We start from the raw sequence: 19,697 nt of genomic DNA, 5'->3' as shown, positions 1-19,697 counted from the left end.
TACTCCCTTGTGTACCATATTATCTTTCTGAAGCTAAAAATATGGTAAGTTCTTTTTTTTTTTTTTTTTTTACTGCAACCTTCGCCTCCTGGGTTCAATCAATTCTCCTGCCGTAGCCTCCCGAGTAGCTGAGACTATAGGCACCCACTGGGTGCGCGCTACCATGCCGGGCTAAAGTTTTTGTATTTTTAGTAGAAATACAAAAAAAAAAAAAAAAAACCAAAAAACCACACACCCACACAAAATAAAACACACGGTTTCGCTATGTTGGCCGGGCTGGTCTTGCACTCCTGACCTTAAATGATCTGCCCGCCTCAGCCTCCCAAAGTGCTAGGATTATAGGCATGAGCCAGCATACCTGGCCTTCAAAATATAAGTTCTAAAACACATCCTGTCCCAAGAATTTACGGATCAAGTGGAGACCTTAGCAGGGCTGAGCCTTAGCAGGGCTGAGGCCCCATGGGCTGTGAGTTTGAGACCCTTGAATCCACTCAGGGCGCAAGGAGTTAAAGTGGAAATCACATGGAATCAAAATTACTGTAGAAAACGCGTACCCCCAATAATTTCCCATAAATTCTGTGATTGTTTCTAGAGCTTAGCCCTAGAGGGGCTGACTTGTGTTTCAGGGCCGATGGTATGAAAAATGTGTGTCTTTAAACTACTAAACTCCGTTAGGGCAGTGAGAAGCTCACTTGCCTGGATCACACTTGGGTTCCCGTGTTATCCTTACAGTGGGTGGGGGTCAGGTGAATGTTCTGAAGAAAATTCTCCCATACTGATGAAGTTATTTTTCTCATAAATGATTTCTCTTCCCCCCCAACTTTTTTTTTTTTTTCAGAGTAGGAAAAATTGGGCTCCTTTGAGTTAGCTGCGTGTGAAGTCTGTACCTAGTAGGGCTGCTGTGAGCATGAGTGTAGGTGTAGGCTAAGAAGACAGTGAATGGGGTGTGAGTGGGGTGAGGTTGACCAGCGATTGCATGGCGTTGGCCGAGGGAGGGGCTGAGATTGTTGATTGACTCAAGAAGTCACTTAACGTCATGAGTACTCTGGTAAGGGATCTTTGCAGAGTGTGTCGCCCCTCTCTCCCCGCAAAAGCTTCCCTCCAACCAGCTGCTCTTGTCCTCTCTTCCCGAGGACCCTGTGCCCTCCCTGTGGACTTGCAGGGGAGAACGTCTATGTCTGTGCGGGTCACAAAGGCGCCCGTTCCAGGGGTCCCAGAACGCCCGGGCGTGGGGCTGGGAGTGTGGCGCAGCGAGGCCGCGCAGCAAGCAGTCCTCCGGGCACCGTCGGACTCGCAGTTGCAGCAGCGTCGGACAAGGGGCCCGAGCCGCCACAGACAAGGAGTCCGGGCCCCGCCACTGGTAAGTTTCGCCGCCCGTCCGGCAGCGCTTGCTGCGCCACAGCTCCCCCTGCCAGGGAAAAGCAAAGAGCGGTGGCGGTCCCCAGCCCATTCCGATCTCGCTGCCCTAAGCCTGGAAAACATCAGGGTCTCCCGCAATCACGCATAAATAAATTGTAGCGTGTAAAATAACTCCAGGGCCGCGCAAGGTGGTTCACGCCTGTAATTCTAGCACTTTGGGAGGCTGAGGTGAGAGGATCGCTTGAGCCCAGGGGTTCGAGACCAGCCTGGGCAAATTCGTCTTTACAAAATATTTAAAAACTTAGCCAGGGGTGGTGGCACCACCTGTAGTCCCAGCTACTTGGGAGGCTGTGAGAGGAGATCGCTTGAGCCTGGGAGGTTGAGGCTGCAGTGAGCCGAGATTGAACCACTGCACACCAGCTTGGATGACAGAGAGAGACCCTGTCTCAAAAAAGGAAAAAAAAAAAAAAGTTCAACAAATTATTTTCCTCCCATAATAATCCTTTTTTTAAAAACAAAACAAAACAAAAAACAAAACCCATGTATGTGTTTCTATGCTCCTGTTTGGCTAGTGCCCTAAGCACATGTTTAATTCCATCACCAGGTTATTCAGCCCTGGCTCAATATGATCCCTATAGCCGCCTGTCCCAAGGTCCCTAGGGAATCCATCATGGGGCAGGCTTGTCTTTTAAAGGCAGGTTGTTAAAATTCAGAAGCAGAGGAAGTGCAGGCCTAATTAGATATTAGATAAATGAAGATGATCTCTGCCTGGAGGAAACTTCATTCAAACTGTGTTTGCCAAGAGCTTCCCATGTGCCCAGGACCGTGGATGCTGTGGTGAATAGACTGAGGCCCAAGGAGCAGGAGGCCCTTGCTTGACGTCCCCTGACGTGGGCCACTGGACTTCTCTGCACTTTTCCTTGCCCACGCTGTTCCCCAGAAGTGAACAGGTTTTAGATTCCTACCAGGAACTGCAAATTCAAATTCCTGCTGGCTCTGGGCAGTTACAGAAAATGTAGAATTAGGGGGAAGGGAGGTTAGCCAATAGGGAGGAGTGGGGCCTGTGGCCAGGAGAGTGAGTGCATGACCCACATTTATGTTTTGAAACACTGTGGAACAGAACTGGAGGCAGGTTGAATTGGCCCCATGGACTGTGAGTTTGAGACCCTTGAATGAGAGGGTGGTAAGCCAGGGGTCAGGACATCCAGGAGATGCTCTGCAGGCCAAGCTATGAGGATGGGGTTTGGGGTAGGGGGGATCTGTTCCCCCAGGGAACATAGGAGCCCATCCCAGAGGGCACTGACTGAAAGGGAAAGGCCTGGGTTAACATCCGGAACCTGAAGAGAAGCCAGCATCCTAGGGGAGAGTGACGATGTATGTGCGTATGAATCAGCAAAAAGGCAGGAGGTGACAGAGGCTTTGGTTCCTGGAGAATGGTGCATAACCCAGCCAATGATCTCACGGGCCAGACAGACTGGTACTTGAAAATCCTAATTCACAAATAAGCTACATTCACCCAGCATCTGTCATGAACTAGGCACATAAACTAGGCACTATGCTAACCGCTTTACCGACATTATTTTACGCTGAGATATGGGTGTGGGTATCCCCATTCTACAGATGAGGAAACTGAGGCTCAGAGAGGTCAAATCACACTATCAGTGAAAGTCAGGAATACCCAATTCAAGCTGTTAAGATGGTGCATTACAAATCCACTTAGGACCCAAAGGGCCCTGGAACATAGAACAGCTCCTGGACAATATGAAATTGGAGCTGCCCCAAATTCCAGGGTTGAAAGAGGCCCCAGAGAGAGCATCCTTTGCCCAAACCTTGTTAGGTAAATCCTCCTACAGCTTCTACCCCCACCTGGAGGTGGGGATCATTCCAGAAATGATCAAGATACAGAACCATTGTCTTATACCACTTCCCTGCTTGTGGGAATTTCCCAACATTAGACAATTCACTTGGCCCCCAAACCCTCAAAAACATCAGGGAAAATGCAGAAGTTCCTACATTACCAGCCACTATTTTCCTATCACCCATTAACCTGAGAATCATTTTCAACGTATGCATCATGTGAGTTAGGAATGCTTTAGGCTTCAATGAACAAAATACTTGGTGACTGCCTTAAACAACAATGACTCTTGTTATTTCACCTAACACGATGTCTAGAGGTAGGCAGTTCCAGGGATGGGGCAGTAGCCAACAGTGTCCATTGGGACCTACATTTTTCCCCCATCTTTCCTCTTTACTGTTTTTAGTGTGATGGTGATATTTCTCCTCATGGTCATGGGATGGTTGCCACTGCACCATCATGCATGTCTTCACAATAATTTCTAAAAGCAGAAGGAAAGGGGAACACGGACAAGCTCTCACTAATTTTTTTTTTTTTTTTTTTTTTTAGACGGAGTCTTACTCTGTTGCCCAGGCTAGAGTGCAGTGGTCCAATCTTGGCTCACTGCAATCTCCATCTCCTGGGCTCAAGCGATTTTCCTGCCTCAGCCTCTTGAGTAGCTGGGATTACAGGTGCCCACCACCATGCCCAGCTAATTTTTGTATTTTTAGTAGAGAAGGGGTTTCACCATGTTGGCCAGTCTGGTCTCGATCTCCTGACCCCAAGTGATCTGCCTGCCTTGGCCTCTCTAAGTGCTGGAATTACAGGCGTGAGCCATCACACCTGGCCCAAACTCTCACTTTTTGTCACAAAGGAATGGAATAGACTTCTTCTTATGTCTCATTGGCCACATCTGGGTCACATGTCCGTCCTTAGACCAGTCATTGACAAAGGGAAGTGAGGTTACCATGATTAGCAGGAACCAATCATGAGTCATCCTCTGGGACTGGGCACATTGAGGGGGTAGAAAATCAGATTTGTGTTAGGAAAAAAGAAGTTAGGGTATTCTCTGAGGCTTGGTAGCTGCTGTAACAAATACATCCCCACATTTCATTGGCTTAACACAACAGAAGTTAATGTTGCATTTGTGTAACAGCCCAATGAGGATGTTCATGGTTGGCAGGTGACTTCCTCTACAAGTTGATCTGGGAACGTATCTTGTGGCTCTGCCTCCTATAAATGTCAGATGGGGCAAAAAAGGATGGAAAGGTCACACCCACTTCTTAAAAGTAATGGTCTGGAAGTGACAGACTTCCCCTCTGCTCACATCCCATTGGTGAGAATTCATCAGAGACCCCTGCCTGGATCCAGGAGGAGCAGGGAAGCCAAGACCTGGATGGGCAGCTAACTCAAACAACAGTGCCACATGAAGGGAAGTGACTGTTGGGGAGGCAATGAACTGGTCTCTTTTAGGCTGATCTTATCTCATCCTTGCTTTTAAGAAGCATCCAGTCTGGTTGTGGTGGCTCACGCCTGTAATCCCAGCACCTTAGGAGGCTGAGGTGGGTAGATCACCTGAGGTCAGAAGTTCAAGACCAGCCTGACCAAAATGGTGAAACCCCATCTCTACTAAAAATACAAAATTAGTTGGACATGGTGGCGCATGCCTGTAATCCCAGCTACTTGGGAGGCTGAGGCAGGAGAATCACTTGAACCTGGGAGGCTGAGGTTGCAGTGAGCCAAGATCGTGCCATTGCACTCCAGTCTAGGCAACATGAGCAAAATTCCATCTAAAAAAAAAAAAAAGCAGCATCCAGTCTTTTCCAGATCTCTTTGCTAGTCACTTTCCACTACCTATACTTGAGCACAAATCATTTTCTGAATACTCCTTTCAGTCACTTCCTTCTCACCCTTTGCCTGGGCAGTTATCTCTGCCCAGAATACCCCCTCCCACCCTCCAGCTTTTCTTCTCTGCCTGGTGAACTCCTATTCATTCTTCAAAACCCAAGTTAAAAGTCATCTTTGTGGAGCCTTTTTTACTGTTTTGTCCTAGGCAGGATTTATGGCACTTCGCAGGCTGACTTACCACTGAACTCCACACAATGTCTAGCATACAGTGGGGGCTCAGTTTATGTGCTAAATAGATGTAAGTATTTCAGGTATGATAACTCATTTGGTTGCAAGCAATAGAAAATGCATCTCAGGTTGCTTTAATGGAATATACTGATTTCTGTAATTGGACATTACCCAGAGGTATGTTCAGGCTTGGCTAAATGCAGGTTCTTGGATGATGTCCTCAAGCCTCAAGATTCAGTCTGTCTTCATTTTGTCTTCTCTCTTCCATTTTAGCTTGGTTCTCAGTCTCTGCCAGATGGCTGTCAACCCCTCCTGACCTTATCCACCGAGGTTCAAGTGCAGCAGGAAACAAAGTCTCTCTCTTCATGAGTGTTCCAGCTTAAATTCCACCATTCACTCTGGTTGGACTAGCTAGTTTCATGTGCCCATCCACCCCTGAAGAAATCCCAGGCTAGAGGGCTGAGATCATGCAGACTGACCAGGATCTGGCGCTCTGATTCACCCATCCAGAGTCAGATGCTCCAATCTTGAAGATGGTAGGGTATGGTCAGCCCCCAGGAGTGCAGGAAGGTGTGGCTTCCCATGGGAATGTCAGGGTATTGTTACCAGGAGATAGAGGAACACCCCTCTCACCCTTATCAACATTCACCACCCTGCCCCTTCACCCTCTGAAATAATCCATATCCTGCCATATCATCCCAGCCACTGTGTACTGAGCACTTACTATGTCCCAAGCACAGTGCTGAGTGCTGAGTGTCTTACACACTCAAATGACATGGCTTCTAGAATTTCTCCCATTTTCCAGGTAAGGAAAATGAGGCCTAGAGAACTGAAGTGACTTGCCCAAGGTTAATAAGTGGCTTTGGAGGAATTTGAAATGAGATCCGATGATTGGCACAAACAATGCTTTAAACCATTACATTGCAGGACCCTCAGTGGTGGCAAAACTGGAATTTCTGCTTTTGGAACCCAGCTCCTGCAGTCTGGAATTGGCTGTGCAGCGGGTCTCACAACCTCAAAGGATGTGTGGGATTAATGCTGTCCCTTGCTCTGAATAACTATGGGCTAGATGAAGTTCAAGTGGTGACATGATAAGAATACTGACTCCTGTTCTAAGATGAGAGGGTGGGGATTCCCCGACAGCTGTAGCTGAAGTTGGGCACATTTCTGTTTAACTCCATCAGGGGACACACTGCCCTGATGCCTTTTTTTTTTTGAGATGGAGTCTTGCTCTGTCACCCAGGCTGGAGTGTAGTGGTGCGACCTTGGCTCACTGCAATCTTTGCCTCCAGGGTTCAAGCAATTCTCCTGTCTCAGCCTCCTGAGTAACTGGGATTACAGGTGTGCATCACCACGCCCTGCTAATTTTTTTGTATTTTTTGTAGAGATAGGGTTTCACCATGTTGACCAGGCTGGTCTCGAACTCCTGACCTCAAGTGACCCACCCACCTCAGCCTCCCAAAGTGCTGGGTTACAGGCATAAACCACTGTGCCCGGCCCCCTGATGCCATTTTGCCCCCTCTTTGGGTACACAGGGAGCAGGAGGGTAACTGACACACCGCAACCATCTGCCCAGCTCCTAATAATAACTGGTGAGAGAAACAAGTTCCAGGCAAACATTGCTTTAAAACCAATAAGTGCCTTTTATCACACCCAGGCAGCCATCTGGGTATCCTCCTCATGTGCCAAGGTGTGGGTGGAGGAAGGGATGGCAGGGGGAGGGAGGAGGTGCCGTTCTGTCCTGCACCCCCCAGCAGGGGTGGCTTACAAGTTCTCTTCCTTTTGCCACCATGAACAGGGCATTGCAGAGAGAGAGAGAGGCAGGCTCACTGGCTTTGAGCTGTGGGTACAGTGTCTGAGCGGAGGCAAAGTGCGGTTCCTTCAAGATGTCTGTGGTAGGTGATGCCAGCTCCCGGCTACAGAACACCTACTATGGGGTCAGGCACTGTGCCGTCCACTTTACACGTTAGTTCATCTCATCCTGACAACAGATCTGTGCTCGCCCATTTCGTAGGTGGGAGGCTAGAGGCTCAGAGACATCCAGTAATTCACCCAAGTTCCCACTAGATGGCACAGCAAGAGCTTGAACCCAGAACCCCAAAGAATACCCTCCCCCGACCAGAGTATGCAATTACAAGTCAGTCATCTCTCCATGGGTTTTCCATGTAATAGACAAGCAGCTGACATCACCCAAGGGAAAGTATTCCATCTCCAGCCCTGGCTCAGCCACTCCCACTGCCCTTCACCCTTAAGCCCATCTGTGGGCTTCTCTAGCCACCTGACCCACTACGGCCTCCCACTCCCCTCCGTCTCCCCCAGTTGAAGAAGCACAGAAGAAAAGACTCTGACACTCCCCAGGAACCTTCGGAGAAGGCCAAAGAGCAGCAGGCAGAGGCAGAGCTCCGGAAGCTAAGGCAGCAGTTCAGGAAGATGGTGGAAAGCCGGAAGTCTTTTAACTTCCGAAACCAGAAGAAGATCGCGAGTCAGTAGTAAGTGAAGGTTGGAGTTTCACACTGAGTGACCTTGGAGGAAAGTTGGGGTTGGGTTTCATGGTGCTTGTCTTCTGCCTTGTGACCCCTGGGGCAGGGAGCCACCTCTGAGCCCCATTGGAGCACTCATGGTCTTTTATCTGCAGAGCCTAGTTTCAAGAGAAACCCACTTGAGATGGCTTCAGTGGAGAGGGGGAGTTTATTGTCAGAATGCAGGGTGTTTTGGGGACCTCCGGGGGCTGGGCACCCAGATGTCAGGGAAGGACCTAATTGAGGAAGGAGTTCTGGTTTCTGTTTTTCTCCACACATGACTTTTGTTCTCTCTCTCTCTGAATTTCAGCCCCAGCTGGTGAGAAGTGGCTGCTCCAACTGTTAACTTTACCAGCTGCACAGAGAAAGGGTCTTGAATCAATTCGAACCCCACATTCCTGGGAGAGGGAGATTCTGATAGGCTCAGCTTGGGTCAGGGGTCTCCTCCTAGTCCAATCAGCTGTGGCTTGAGGGGGCAAGGGACACAAAAATGTCTGGGGCTGTCACTCCCTTGGTCCAACAGGGAAGTGGAGGAGTTCCCAGAGAAGGTGGAAACCCCAGTGATGTTTCCTAGTTGTGTGTCCTTATGAGAACTGAAAGAATATTTGAAGTTGGGTTGCATCAGAAATTACAGAGTGTATCGTTTCTTTTCTTTTCTTTCTTTCTTTTTTTTTTTTTTTTGGAGATGGAGTGTCACTGTTGTTACCCAACCTGGAGTTGGCAATGGCATGATCTTGGCTCACTGCAACCTCCGCCTCCCGGGTTCAAGTGATTCTCCTGCCTCAGCTTCATGAGTAGCTGGGATTACAGGTGCCCACCATCATGCCCTGCTAATTTTTGTATTTTTAGTAGAGACAGGATTTCACCATGTTGGTCAGGCTGGTCTCAAACTCCTGTCCTCAGATGATCCACCCACCTCGGCCTCCTAAAGTGCTGGGATTACAGGCGTGAGCCACCGCGCCCAGCTGAGTGTATCATTTCTTCAGGCAACAGAAAGGTGTTCCCTGGGGTTGAATACACAAACATTAAACAGGCTTTCTTAGATTCCCTCCAAGGGAATGTAACTCCTTAGCTGCATCCATATTGTTTATAAAGGCAGAAACTGTCCATTGTTAGAAAGGAAATCTTACTGTTAGATGTGAAGTTCACAGGATGGGGAAAAGGAATTTTTATTATTTATTTATTTTTTTGAGACAGGGTCTGGCTCTGTCACCCAGGCTGGAGTGCAGTGGTGCCATCTCGGCTCACTGCAACCTCTGCCTCCCAGACTCAAGCGATTCTCCAACAGCCTCCTGAGTAGCTGGGATCACAGGCGTGTGCCAGCACGCCTGGCTAATTTTTTGTATCGATGGGGTTTCACCAAGTTGCCCAGGCTGGTTTCAAACTCCTGAGCTCAAGCAATCTGCCCGCCTACGCCTCCCAGAGTGCTGGGATTACAGGTGTGAGCCACCATGCCCGGCCTGAAAAGGGATTCTTCAGATTTTCCATGGATTCAACTTACTCAGGGCCAGGACTAGCCCATAAGGGACTTCCATGTGAATTTTTTAAAAAGCACACTTTCTCAAGACACTTTACTGCCATCTGTTGGAAAAATTGTCATTATGTAGAGATTTTGTTTGAACAAGAAAGTGTCTCCCAGAAAAGTGTAATAAATCTACAAAACAGTGGGATGTTTTCAAACTGGTGACACTTCCGAGGGCTGTACAGGCCACAACCTGCACATCTGTGGCTGGCTGACCTGATTCTCAAGCCTACCTCTGGTGGGCATCAGGAAATGCCTCCTTTTGATGTGTCTCTGACAATTTTTCTTGAATTTAATCCTTCTTCACCCCAGCCCCACCCCACACACAGGCTTCTGGATCTACTAAGTCAATCCATTTGATCTGGTTTCACTTTGATGGAACTGAAGGGGAGGAGGGTGGAAGAATGGAGAGTTTAGGTTCTTATTATTTTATTTATTTTTTGAGATGGAGTTTCCTCTTGTTGGCCAGGCTGGAGTGCAATGGCGCGATCTTGGCTCACTGCAACCTGTGCCTCCTGGGTTCATGCAATTCTCCTGCCTCAGCCTCCCAAGTAGCTGGGATTACAGGCATGTGCCACCACACCCGGCTAATTTTGTATTTTTAGTAGAGATGGCATTTCACCATGTTGGTCAGGCTAGTCTCGAACTCCTGACCTCAGGTGATCCACCCACCTTGGCCTCCCAAAGTGCTGGGATTACAGGCATGAATCACTACTCCTGCCCAGCCAAGTTTAGGTTCTTTAGAGTGAAATACCTATACAATATTTAAGGAGGCACTTTTCCCCAGCGCTGACCCTGGCTTACAACATCCAGGGAGTAACTTAAGGTTTTGGGGCACTTCACTCCCTTTATACCAGTCCTGGCCCTGCCTGCAAGACAGACAAACCTTCCTTTTGCTTTTACCAACCCTCTCTGAAAACCTTTTTTTTTTTTCTTTTTTTTGAGATGGAGTCTTGCTCTGTTGCTCGAGCTGTAGTGCAGTGGTGCAAATTCGGCTCACTGCAACCTCTGCCTTCCAGGTTCGAGCGGTTCTCCTGCTTCAGCCTCCTGAGTAGGTGGGGCTACAGGCGCCCACCACCATGCCTGGCTGAGTTTTGTATTTTTAGTAGAGAAAGGGTTTTGACATGTTGGCTAGGCTGGTCTTGAACTCCTGACCTCAGGTGATCGGCCTACCTCGGCCTCCCAAAGTACTGGGATTACAGGCATGAGCCACGGCGCCCTGAAAACCTAACTCTTGTAGAGTGTTATACTCTCTTTTTTCTCTCCACCTTAACAAAGACACTAACCGCCCCCCTTCCCTCCCACTCCCCGCCTCCTTCCAGGAGGGGCTTAAGCAGGGGAGATGAGATCCCAGGACTGTTGAGAAGACAGCTGGTCACTGGCCAAATGTAGCTATTTACATTTGTAATTAAAATAAAATAAAATGAAATGTAGTTCTGCTGAAATAGCCGCATTTCAAGTGCTCAATGATCACTTGTGCCTAAGTGAATACTATGGGCCCCTCAGAGAACATTTTCATCACTGCAGAACATCCTGTTAGAACGGGTTCTACAAACTGTGGCCAAATCTGGCTGGCTGCCGGTTTTTGTAAATGAAACTCTATTGGCACACAGCCATGCCTAATGGTTCACTTTTTGGCCCGTTACAGAAAAAGGTTTGCCAACTCCTGTCCTAGGACCCTCTCTCTCTCTCTCTTTTTTTTTTTTTTTTTTTTGAGACAGGGTCTCACTCTGTGTCTCCCAGGCTGGAATGCAGTGGCACAATCTCAGCTCAGTGCAACCTCTGCCTCCTGGGCTCAAGCAATCCTCCGACCTCAGCTACTTTTAATATATTTGTAGAGATAGGGCCTCACTATGTTGTCCAGGCTGGTCGCAACCTCCTGAGTTCAAGCAATCCTCCTGCCTCAGCCTCCCAAAGTGCTGACATTACAGGAGTGAGCCACTGCTCCAGGCCTGTAGAACATTCTTTTTTGTTTGTTTTTGTATGTCGAGATGGAATTTTTATTTTTTATTTATTTTTTTGAGACAGGGTCTGGCTCTGTCGCCCAGGCTGGAGTGCAGTGGTGCGATCTTGGTTCACTGCAACCTCCGCCTCCCAGGTTCAAGCAATTCTCTGCCTCAGCTTCCTCAGTAGCTGGGATTACAGGTGCCTGCCACCACCCCCGGCTAATTTTTTGTATTTTTAATAGAGATGGGGTTTCGCCATCTTAGCCAGACTGGTCTTGAACTCCTGACTTCATGATCCACCGACCTTGGCCTCTGAAGGTGCTGGGATTACAGGCATGAGCCACTGCGCTGGGCCTGTAGAACATTCTTTGCTGTTTTTTTTTTGTTTGTTTTTTTTTTTTTTTTTTTTTGAGACGGAGTCTCGCTCTGTCGCCCAGGCTGGAATGCAGTGGCTGGATCTCAGCTCACTGCAAGCTCCGCCTCCCGGGTTTATGCCATTCTCTTGCCTCAGCCTCCCGAGTAGCTGGAGTAGCTGGGACTACAGGCGCCCGCCACCTCACCCGGCTAGTTTTTTGTATTTTTTAGTAGAGACGGGGTTTCACCGTGTTAGCCAGAATGGTCTCGATCTCCTGACCTCGTGATCCGCCCATCTCAGCCTCCCAAAGTGCTGGGATTACAGGCTTGAGCCACCGCGCCCGGCCCATTCTTTGCTGTTCTATAGCAGTGTGTCCAAAACTGTTGAAGCATCTGGACACTTGATCTTGTAATGAAGCAGATTCTGATCCAGTTGGTCCCAGGTTGAGCACCTGAGATTCTGCATTTCTCCAGGCTTCAAAAGGATGTTCAAGCTACTGATCCGCAAACCACATTGGGCAGTGGGTGTCAGTCTCCAGACTGCCAGAAACTCAGCCTCTGTGCCATTTCCCCTTGTTCCATTGTTGTGCAGTCTTTCAAGCTCCCTTTGCTCTTTTCCAAATCCCAGTTTTCCCACATCCCAGTAGGCAGGGAAAGGAGGAGACTCGGATCAGCTCATTTCATTATTAGCACTGCAAGGAGAGAAACTGCTGGAGCTTAGAGGCTACTGTGCATCCCTGTGTTGATGCAAACTTGAAAATTCCTGCCTGGTCAGGTGCGGTGGGTCATGCCTGGAATCTCAGCACTTTGGGAGGCCGAGGCAGGTGGATCACATGAGGCTAATAGTTCAAGACCAGCCTGGCCAACATGGCGATACCCTGTATCTGCTAAAAATACAAAAATTAACCAGGCATGGTGGTGCCCAGCTATAGTCCCAGTTGCTCGGGAGGCTGAGGCAGGAGAATCGCTTGAACCTGGAAGGTGGAGGTTGCAGTGAGCCGAGATCCTGCCGCTGCACTCCAGCCTGGGCAACAGAGCGAGACTCTGTCTCTAAATAAATAATAAATAAATAATCCTGCCTGATGGTTTGCTCCTCATTACTGGAGCTAATTGGTGGTGAAGTCTGGAAAGATGGACTGCCAAATCAGACAGGTGCGAGGGAGTTGCTGGCAAAAGAAAACTTGGGGGCTTCCTCCATGTTTGGGTAATAGCTTTTGACAGGCACAGCTGCAAATTGTTCCCTAGGAAAAATACCCACTTCAGAGAAGGCAAGGCAGCAGGAAATCATGGTGAACCGGGTCTCAGGTGATGAGGCTTCCAGACCTGGATCTGAGACCCTGGACACGTCCCTTTTGCCTGCTTGCTCAGGTGTGAAGTTCCTCTCTCCCAGTCTCCTTGCAGGACTGATGTGCCTGGAGTGCTCCATCAAGGTAAACTCAGGGGTTCGGGGTTAATTATGGACTGCTTTTCCAACAGCAAGGAGATCCAGACCCTGAAGGCAGAGCAGGATGAGATCACCCTGCTATTGAGTCTCATGAAATCCTCGAGGAACATGAATCGGAGTGAGAAGAACTACATGGAGCTGTGTCTCCTGCTACAAACCAAGGAGGACTACGAGGCCTTAATTAAATCCCTGAAAGTGCTGTTGGCTGAACTGGATGAGAAGGTGTGGTCTTTCTCTTAAAGGGTTAACCAGAACACAGAGTAAAGGGGAGAAGTTGGGGTGCATATTCATGATGGCTTAGGCCAGACCTCACACCCCAGTATCGCAGTATCTCCTCTGGACAGCCCGCTAAATGTGACTGCTGCTATTGTCTCGCTACCCTTGAGACCTCTGGGCTCCAGTATCCAGGCTCAGCCATACCAATCCATCCCTCCGCTGTGCTCCCCAGCACCACCCGCTGCACCTAGAATAAACCCCCACAGCTGCACCCTATCGATTAGAAGAGGCTTGGTTACGCTGCAGGAATAAATGCTACTCCCTCACGCATGCTCAGTGGTTTAAAACTTAAAGTTTAAGGATTCTTACTTGTTGATGCTACGTAACTATTGTGGGTTGGCTAAGAGCCCTTATATCTTCTCACACTGGTACTAGGTTGAAGGAATAGCCACCATGTTGAACATTGCCAGGTGTTATGGGAAAGAAAGAGTTCTAGAGGGTTTCATGCTGGCAATTGAATGCTTCAGTCTGGAAGTGAAACATGTCACTACTTCTTCTTCTTTTTTTTTTGAAACAGAGTCTTGCTCTGTTGCCCAGGTTGGAATGCAGTGGTGCAATCTTGGCTCACTGCAACCTCTGCTTCCCGGGTTCAAGCAATTCTCATGCCTCAGCCACCTGAGTAGCTGGTATTACAGGCGTGTACCACTATGCTGGCTAATTTTTGTATATTTAGTAGAGACAGGGTTTCACCATGTTGGCCAGGCTGGTCTCGAACTCCTGACATCAAATGATCTGCCTGCCTCGGCCTCCCAAAGTGCTGGGATTACAGGCGTGAGCCACTGTACCTGGCTGAAACACGTCACTTCTGCTCATGACCCAGGGGCTCAAAATAGTCATGTTTTCTAATTATGATAACAAAAAAAAAAAAAAAAAAGAGAGAGATAAAGAAAATAAAAAGCAAGAGAAAATAGTCATGTACGTGACCCTACCCATCCACAAAGGGGTCTGGGAAGTGCCACCCTCTCATTATCTGGAAGGCAAAGAGCTGGAGGTATTTGCAGGACAGCATTAATGCTCATGCCCCTTACCATGGCTTGAAAGGCCCTGCGTGATCCAGCCCCTGCCTACCCCTTGGCCCACCTCAGGGCCTTTGCCTGTGCTCCCCCACTGCCACCCCTTCCTCTACTCCCGCTTGTCTTTCAGGTCTCAACTTAAATGTGACTTTCTCAGGGAGGCCTTTTCTGTGCCCCATCTCCAGTTTATCCCTCTCTGTGTCAGTCAGGTTCTGGCGGGAACACAGAGCATCCCCAGCAGGGTATTTTGAGAACAGTTTAATTCAGCCACCATTTACAAGGGTGTGGGCATGAGTAGGGACGTTGAAACACTAGGGTTCGCAACAGCGGGGAAGGGGACGGTGGTCTGGAACCTGGAGAGCCTGGGGTAAGCCAGGGGAAATGGCTCCTCTTTCTTCCAACCTTCTGATCCTCAGTGCAAGGGAGCCCCTCAGGGATGCAGCCAGGTCAGCCCGTTGGGGCACAGAGCAGTGGGTCTGGGGGGCAAGCAGGGGATCCAATGGACTCCACAGTATCCTCTTCATAGCTCTTCTCACCATTGTCATTAGGCCTTAATCTGGTGTTGTTTAATGGCTCCCTAAGCAGCCTGACAGCTCCACAAGGGCGAGAACCACGTCTGCTTTGTTCCCTACAGTGTCACCCCTGCCCCAACCCTGTGCCTGTCCCAGTGTCCCACACACAGTAGATCCTCAGTAAACATTTACTATTTCTATTATAGCATTAATTAATTGCTATAAAGAAGTGGCTGAGACAGGTAATTTATTTATTTTTAAATATTTATTTATTTATTTATTTATTTTGAGACAGAGTTTTACTCCTGTTGCCCAGGCTGGAGTGCAGTGGCGCGATCTTGGTTCACTGCAGCCTCTGCCTCCCAGGCTCAAGCAATTCTCCTGCCTCAGCCTCCTGAGTAGCTGGGATTACAGGCATGCACCCCCACGCCCAGCTAATTTTGTATTTTTAATACAGACGGGGTTTCACCATGTTGCCCAGGCTGATCTCAAACTACTGACCTCAGGTGATCCACCCACCTCGACCTCCCAAAGTGCTGGGATGACAGGCGTGAGCCACTGCATGCAGCCAAGACAGGAAATTGATAAAGAAAAGAGGTTTAATTGGCTCACAGTTCTGCAGGCTATACAGGAAGCATAGCAGCTTCTGCTTCTGGGTAGGCCTCAGGAAACTTACAACTCATGGCAGAAGGCAAAGGGGGAGCAGGCAAGTCACATGGCAGGAGCAGGAGGAAGAGAGAGACAGGGAGGCGCCACACTCTTAAACAATCAGATCTCATGAGATTTCACTATGACAAGACAGTACTGAGGGGGATGGTGCCAAACCATTCATTAGAAACTGCCCCCCACCATCCCATTGTCTCCCCCAGGCGCCTCCTCCAACACTGAGGACTACGATTCAGCATGAGATTGGGGAGGGACACTTAGCCAAACCCGACCACTACTGAATGAATCTGGAAATCTCTTCACATCTTTTGTCTGCTTCAAATCCTTCAGAAAGTTCCTGTTGTTCTTTCCATAAAGGCCCTACTCCCCAGTGAGGCTGCATCAGCTCTGCCCGCCTCTCTCACCTCCCCCCTGCCCCCACCTGCTCTGTGTTCTACCCACAGAGGCCCTCTTCGTGTCCTTTGAGCCCACGGTGCTGTCCCTCACTTCCAGGCCTTTGCATGTGCTGTCTCCTCTGCCTGGAGTGCCTTTCCCTGTCCTTTTTGCTTGGAGACCTCCTGTTTATCACTTAAGTCTCAGCTCAAATGCTATTTCTTTTTTTTTTTTTTTTTTTTTTTGAAACGGAGTCTCACTCTGTCACCGAGGCTGGAGTGCAGTGGTGTGATCTTGGCTCACTGCAACTTCCACCTCCTGGGTTCAAGCGATTCTCCTGCCTCAGCCTCCAGGGTAGTTGGGACTATAGTCCCAACTAAAAGTCCCCCAAAAAAACCTGTAATTATTTTTTGTACTTTTAGTAGAGATGGGGTTTCACTGTGTTGGCCAGGTTGGTCTTGAACTCCTGACCTCAAGTAATCTGCCCTCCTCCACCTCCCAAGTGTTGGGATTACAGGTGTGAGCCACTGTGCCCGGCCTCAAATGCTATTTCTGTGGGACGTCATCCCTTCATCTTTCCCCACTAGATGCTCCTCCTACTGTGTGTGCCTGAAGTACCTTGTGTCTCCTGTCCCCTAGGGCTTGGCGCCCCCTTCGTGGCTTGTTTCCAGTCCTAGAATGTAAGTTCTCGGAGGGCAGAGACCCTCTGTCCTGATTATTGTCATCACCCACCCCTGCTCTCTGGCACCAGAGCAGATGTTTAATAAACACTGGTGAATGAATAAATGACTGAAAGATGACCAAGGAGGCAATAAAGGGAATAAAGAGATGAATTGAAGAAGACCTGGTGCCATGGGTCTTTAGAAGCATTAGGAAAAGGCAGCACAGTGTGGGGTCCTCAGAAGTTTCTGGGGCTCACTGCCCAGTGCAAACCGTCTTTGCCCAATTTCATTCCAGGGTGGAAGGTCCCAGAATCCCTCCCTCCTATGCCCACCCTCCATGGGCAAAGCCTTGTTCTCACAGGAGGTCACTGGAGGTGGGGACTCCCCAGGCCCTATCTGGCCTTCCTCGCAAAATAGTTAATAAGCTGATGGGAAGACAGCATCTTGCTTAGGGAATACAATTCTCCACCAGCCACAGCCTTGGAGAATGTCTTCCATTGGGCAGAGGCTGAATGACTCCCAGCATCACAAAAGCAGCATCTGACATAAAGACTCCAAAGGAAATCCAACTCTGAATGTAATCATGAGAGCCACCAGGAAATGCTAATGCCACAGCTTCCCTTGATGGGGAGCTGGAGCTGGAGGACTGCAGGCCCAACTCTCGTGGGGGCGGGCCTGCCTTCAGAGCAGGTGATAGTGCCTGTAATCCCAGTTACTTGGGAGGCTGAGGCAGGGGAATTGCATGAACCCAGGAGATGGAGGTTGCAGTGAGCTAAGATTGTGCCACCGCACTCCAGCCTGAGTGACAAAGCAAAGACTCCATCTCAAAAAAAAAAAAAAAAAAAAAAAAAGAGAGATAGGGTTTCACCATGTTGGCCTCAAGTGATCCACCCATCTCAGTCTCCCAAAGTGCTGGGGTTACAGGCATGAGCCACCATGCCCGGCCTCTAACACCCATTTCTTTTCCTTTCTTTCTTCCTCCTTTCCTTTCTTCTTCCACTGAGTTGTTAATTACACATGGTGAGATGCACATGCCTTAAGGATACAGCTCAATGAACTGATACTTAAGTATACACTCATGTAATCATCACCAAGATCAAGAGGTAGATTATTGCAGCATCCAGAAGACTTCCTTGGTCTCTTTCACAAACCACCCCCAAGGAACCTCATCCTGATCTCTGGCATCATAACTTTGTTTTGTCCGCATATAGAATTGCATCTAAATCACCTCTTCCGGGATATGCACTTTATAACTGGCTTTTTTCATTCAACATTATGTCTGCCAACACCCTTTTTCAACAGCAAATAATTATCCCTTTACAATCCTGAAATGAAATCCATAAATGATAGAATATTTTCCCTTTACTTATGCTTTAAAATCAATATGATGCCTTAATTATAATATAAAGAAGAAATAAAAGTTATTTGTACTAAAATGATATTTATTTTAATGCATGAATGTCCTCATCTGACTTACCTAGAACAGGGCCAGCAAACTGTTTCTGCAGGGAACAAGATAGTGAATATTTTGGCCTTGTGGGCCACATGGTCTCTGTTACAAGTCCTTAGCTGTGCCTTTGTAGCTTGAGGGCAGCCATAGACAATACATAAATGAATAGGCATGGCTGGGTTTCAATAAAACTTTATTGACAAAAACAGGTAGTGGGCCAGATTTGGCCACAGGCTGGAGTTTGCAGACCCCTGGCCTAAAAACTGCAGTCAGAGGCCTGTACTGATAGGCAGAATCGCCAAACATTATACACACTGCAGACAGATGCAGGCCGACTGTATCCACAACTCGAAGAACATGATTCAGGATGTGCTGGTGATGTGATTTTCAGAATGGTGACCAACTCTTAGTAAAGTTACAAACAAATCAAAGAAAAATCTGAATTGATACAGTGACTACAGTCCCGGATAATTCAGTGTCTATTAGAATTGAATGGAAAATTCTGTGTGTGTACATAGAAAAGATAGTTGTTTTTCTTTTGTTTGTTTGTTTGTTTTTTAAGATAGGGTCTTGCTCCGTTCAGGCTGGAGTGCAGTGACGCAATCATGGCTCACTGCAGCTTTGACCTCCCAGGCTCAAGTGATCCTCCTGTCTCAGCCTCTCAAGTAGCTGAGACTGTAGGTGCATGCCACCATGCCTGACTATTTTTAGATTTTTTTGTAGAGATGGGGGTCTCACTTTGTTGTCCAGGCTGGTCTCAAATTCCTGGGCTCAAGTGATACTCCCACCTTGGCCTCCCAAAATGCTGGCCAAATTTTCTGTACCTAGAATCAAACTATCTTTTTTGACCAGATGTGGAAAAGGAACCAGGCACAGTGGCTCATGCCTGTAATCCCAGCACTTTGGGATGTTGAGGCAAGTGAATCACTTGAGGCCAGGAGTTCAAAACCAGGCTGGCCAACATGGCAAAACCCCATCTGTGCTAAAAATACAAAAAAATTAGACAGGCATGGTGGTGCATGCCTTTAGTCCCAGTTACTCGAGAGACTGAGGTAGGAGAATCGCTTGAACCTGGAAGGTGGAGGTTGTGGTGAGCCGAGATTGTGCCACTGCACTCCAGCCTGGGCGACAGAGTGAGGCCCTGTCTCAAAAAAAGAAAAAGTCTCAAAAGAAAAACAAAATATAAGGAGGTCTCTCATCTACGTAATGTCCAGAGGGGCACTGGGAAATCACAAGGATGGAGGATAAGTCTTGGATGCCTGGTGCTCTCTCACATGTTGCAGGGTATGTGACCTCTCGTGACCCACCCATTACATGTCACTAGTGCCTTCATCATTGCAAGAGCCAAAAAATCACTTCTCCAAGGTTATAGAAAGCCCCTCGGAGGAGGACGATGTCATTTCTGCTGGAAACCATGGCTTTGGGTAGGCAGAATGTATGTCAATGTATATAAATGTCACAGGTGAGTGATATTTACATGCACAGGTGACAGCAGATCTCCAGATTGCTTCATTGTACCCCAGACTGGCTAAGATTAAGTCTAATTGAGGAGGCATCCAAGAGATAAGTTAAAATTCCATTTATAGGAAAAAACATTGCAGTTTTTGTCTGAGCACACTTCAGTTAGTGAACTGTAGAACTGGTACCCATACAGATGCTAACACAGCTGGAATTTCTCTCTCTCTCTCTCTC

General features: G+C 48.2%; 1 protein-coding gene across 3 annotated transcripts in view; it reads left to right on the top strand.

The window, feature by feature from the left end:
• Positions 1-1,221: 1,221 nt before the first annotated feature.
• CCDC63 (coiled-coil domain containing 63) overlaps positions 1,222-19,697 on the top strand; it is a 54,333-nt gene continuing 35,857 nt past the window's right edge. Inside the window, exons 1-4 of one of the 3 annotated variants that reach the window (XM_010379036.2) lie at positions 1,243-1,360; positions 7,068-7,164; positions 7,589-7,758; positions 13,087-13,276. In XM_010379036.2, the coding sequence (XP_010377338.1) occupies positions 7,156-7,164; positions 7,589-7,758; positions 13,087-13,276 (369 nt within the window). In that variant the 5' untranslated portion in view covers positions 1,243-1,360; positions 7,068-7,155. Of the gene's footprint in view, positions 1,361-7,067; positions 7,165-7,588; positions 7,759-13,086; positions 13,277-19,697 lie in introns of all 3 variants that reach the window. The other 2 variants (XM_010379046.1, XM_010379055.2) reach the window with 2 other exon arrangements.

The sequence above is a fragment of the Rhinopithecus roxellana genome, chromosome 10 (assembly GCF_007565055.1).
Source record: "Rhinopithecus roxellana isolate Shanxi Qingling chromosome 10, ASM756505v1, whole genome shotgun sequence".
NCBI classification, from domain to species: domain Eukaryota; kingdom Metazoa; phylum Chordata; class Mammalia; order Primates; family Cercopithecidae; genus Rhinopithecus; species Rhinopithecus roxellana.
Note: the sequence above shows the minus strand (reverse complement) of the source record. Positions and strands in the feature narration are given on the sequence as shown.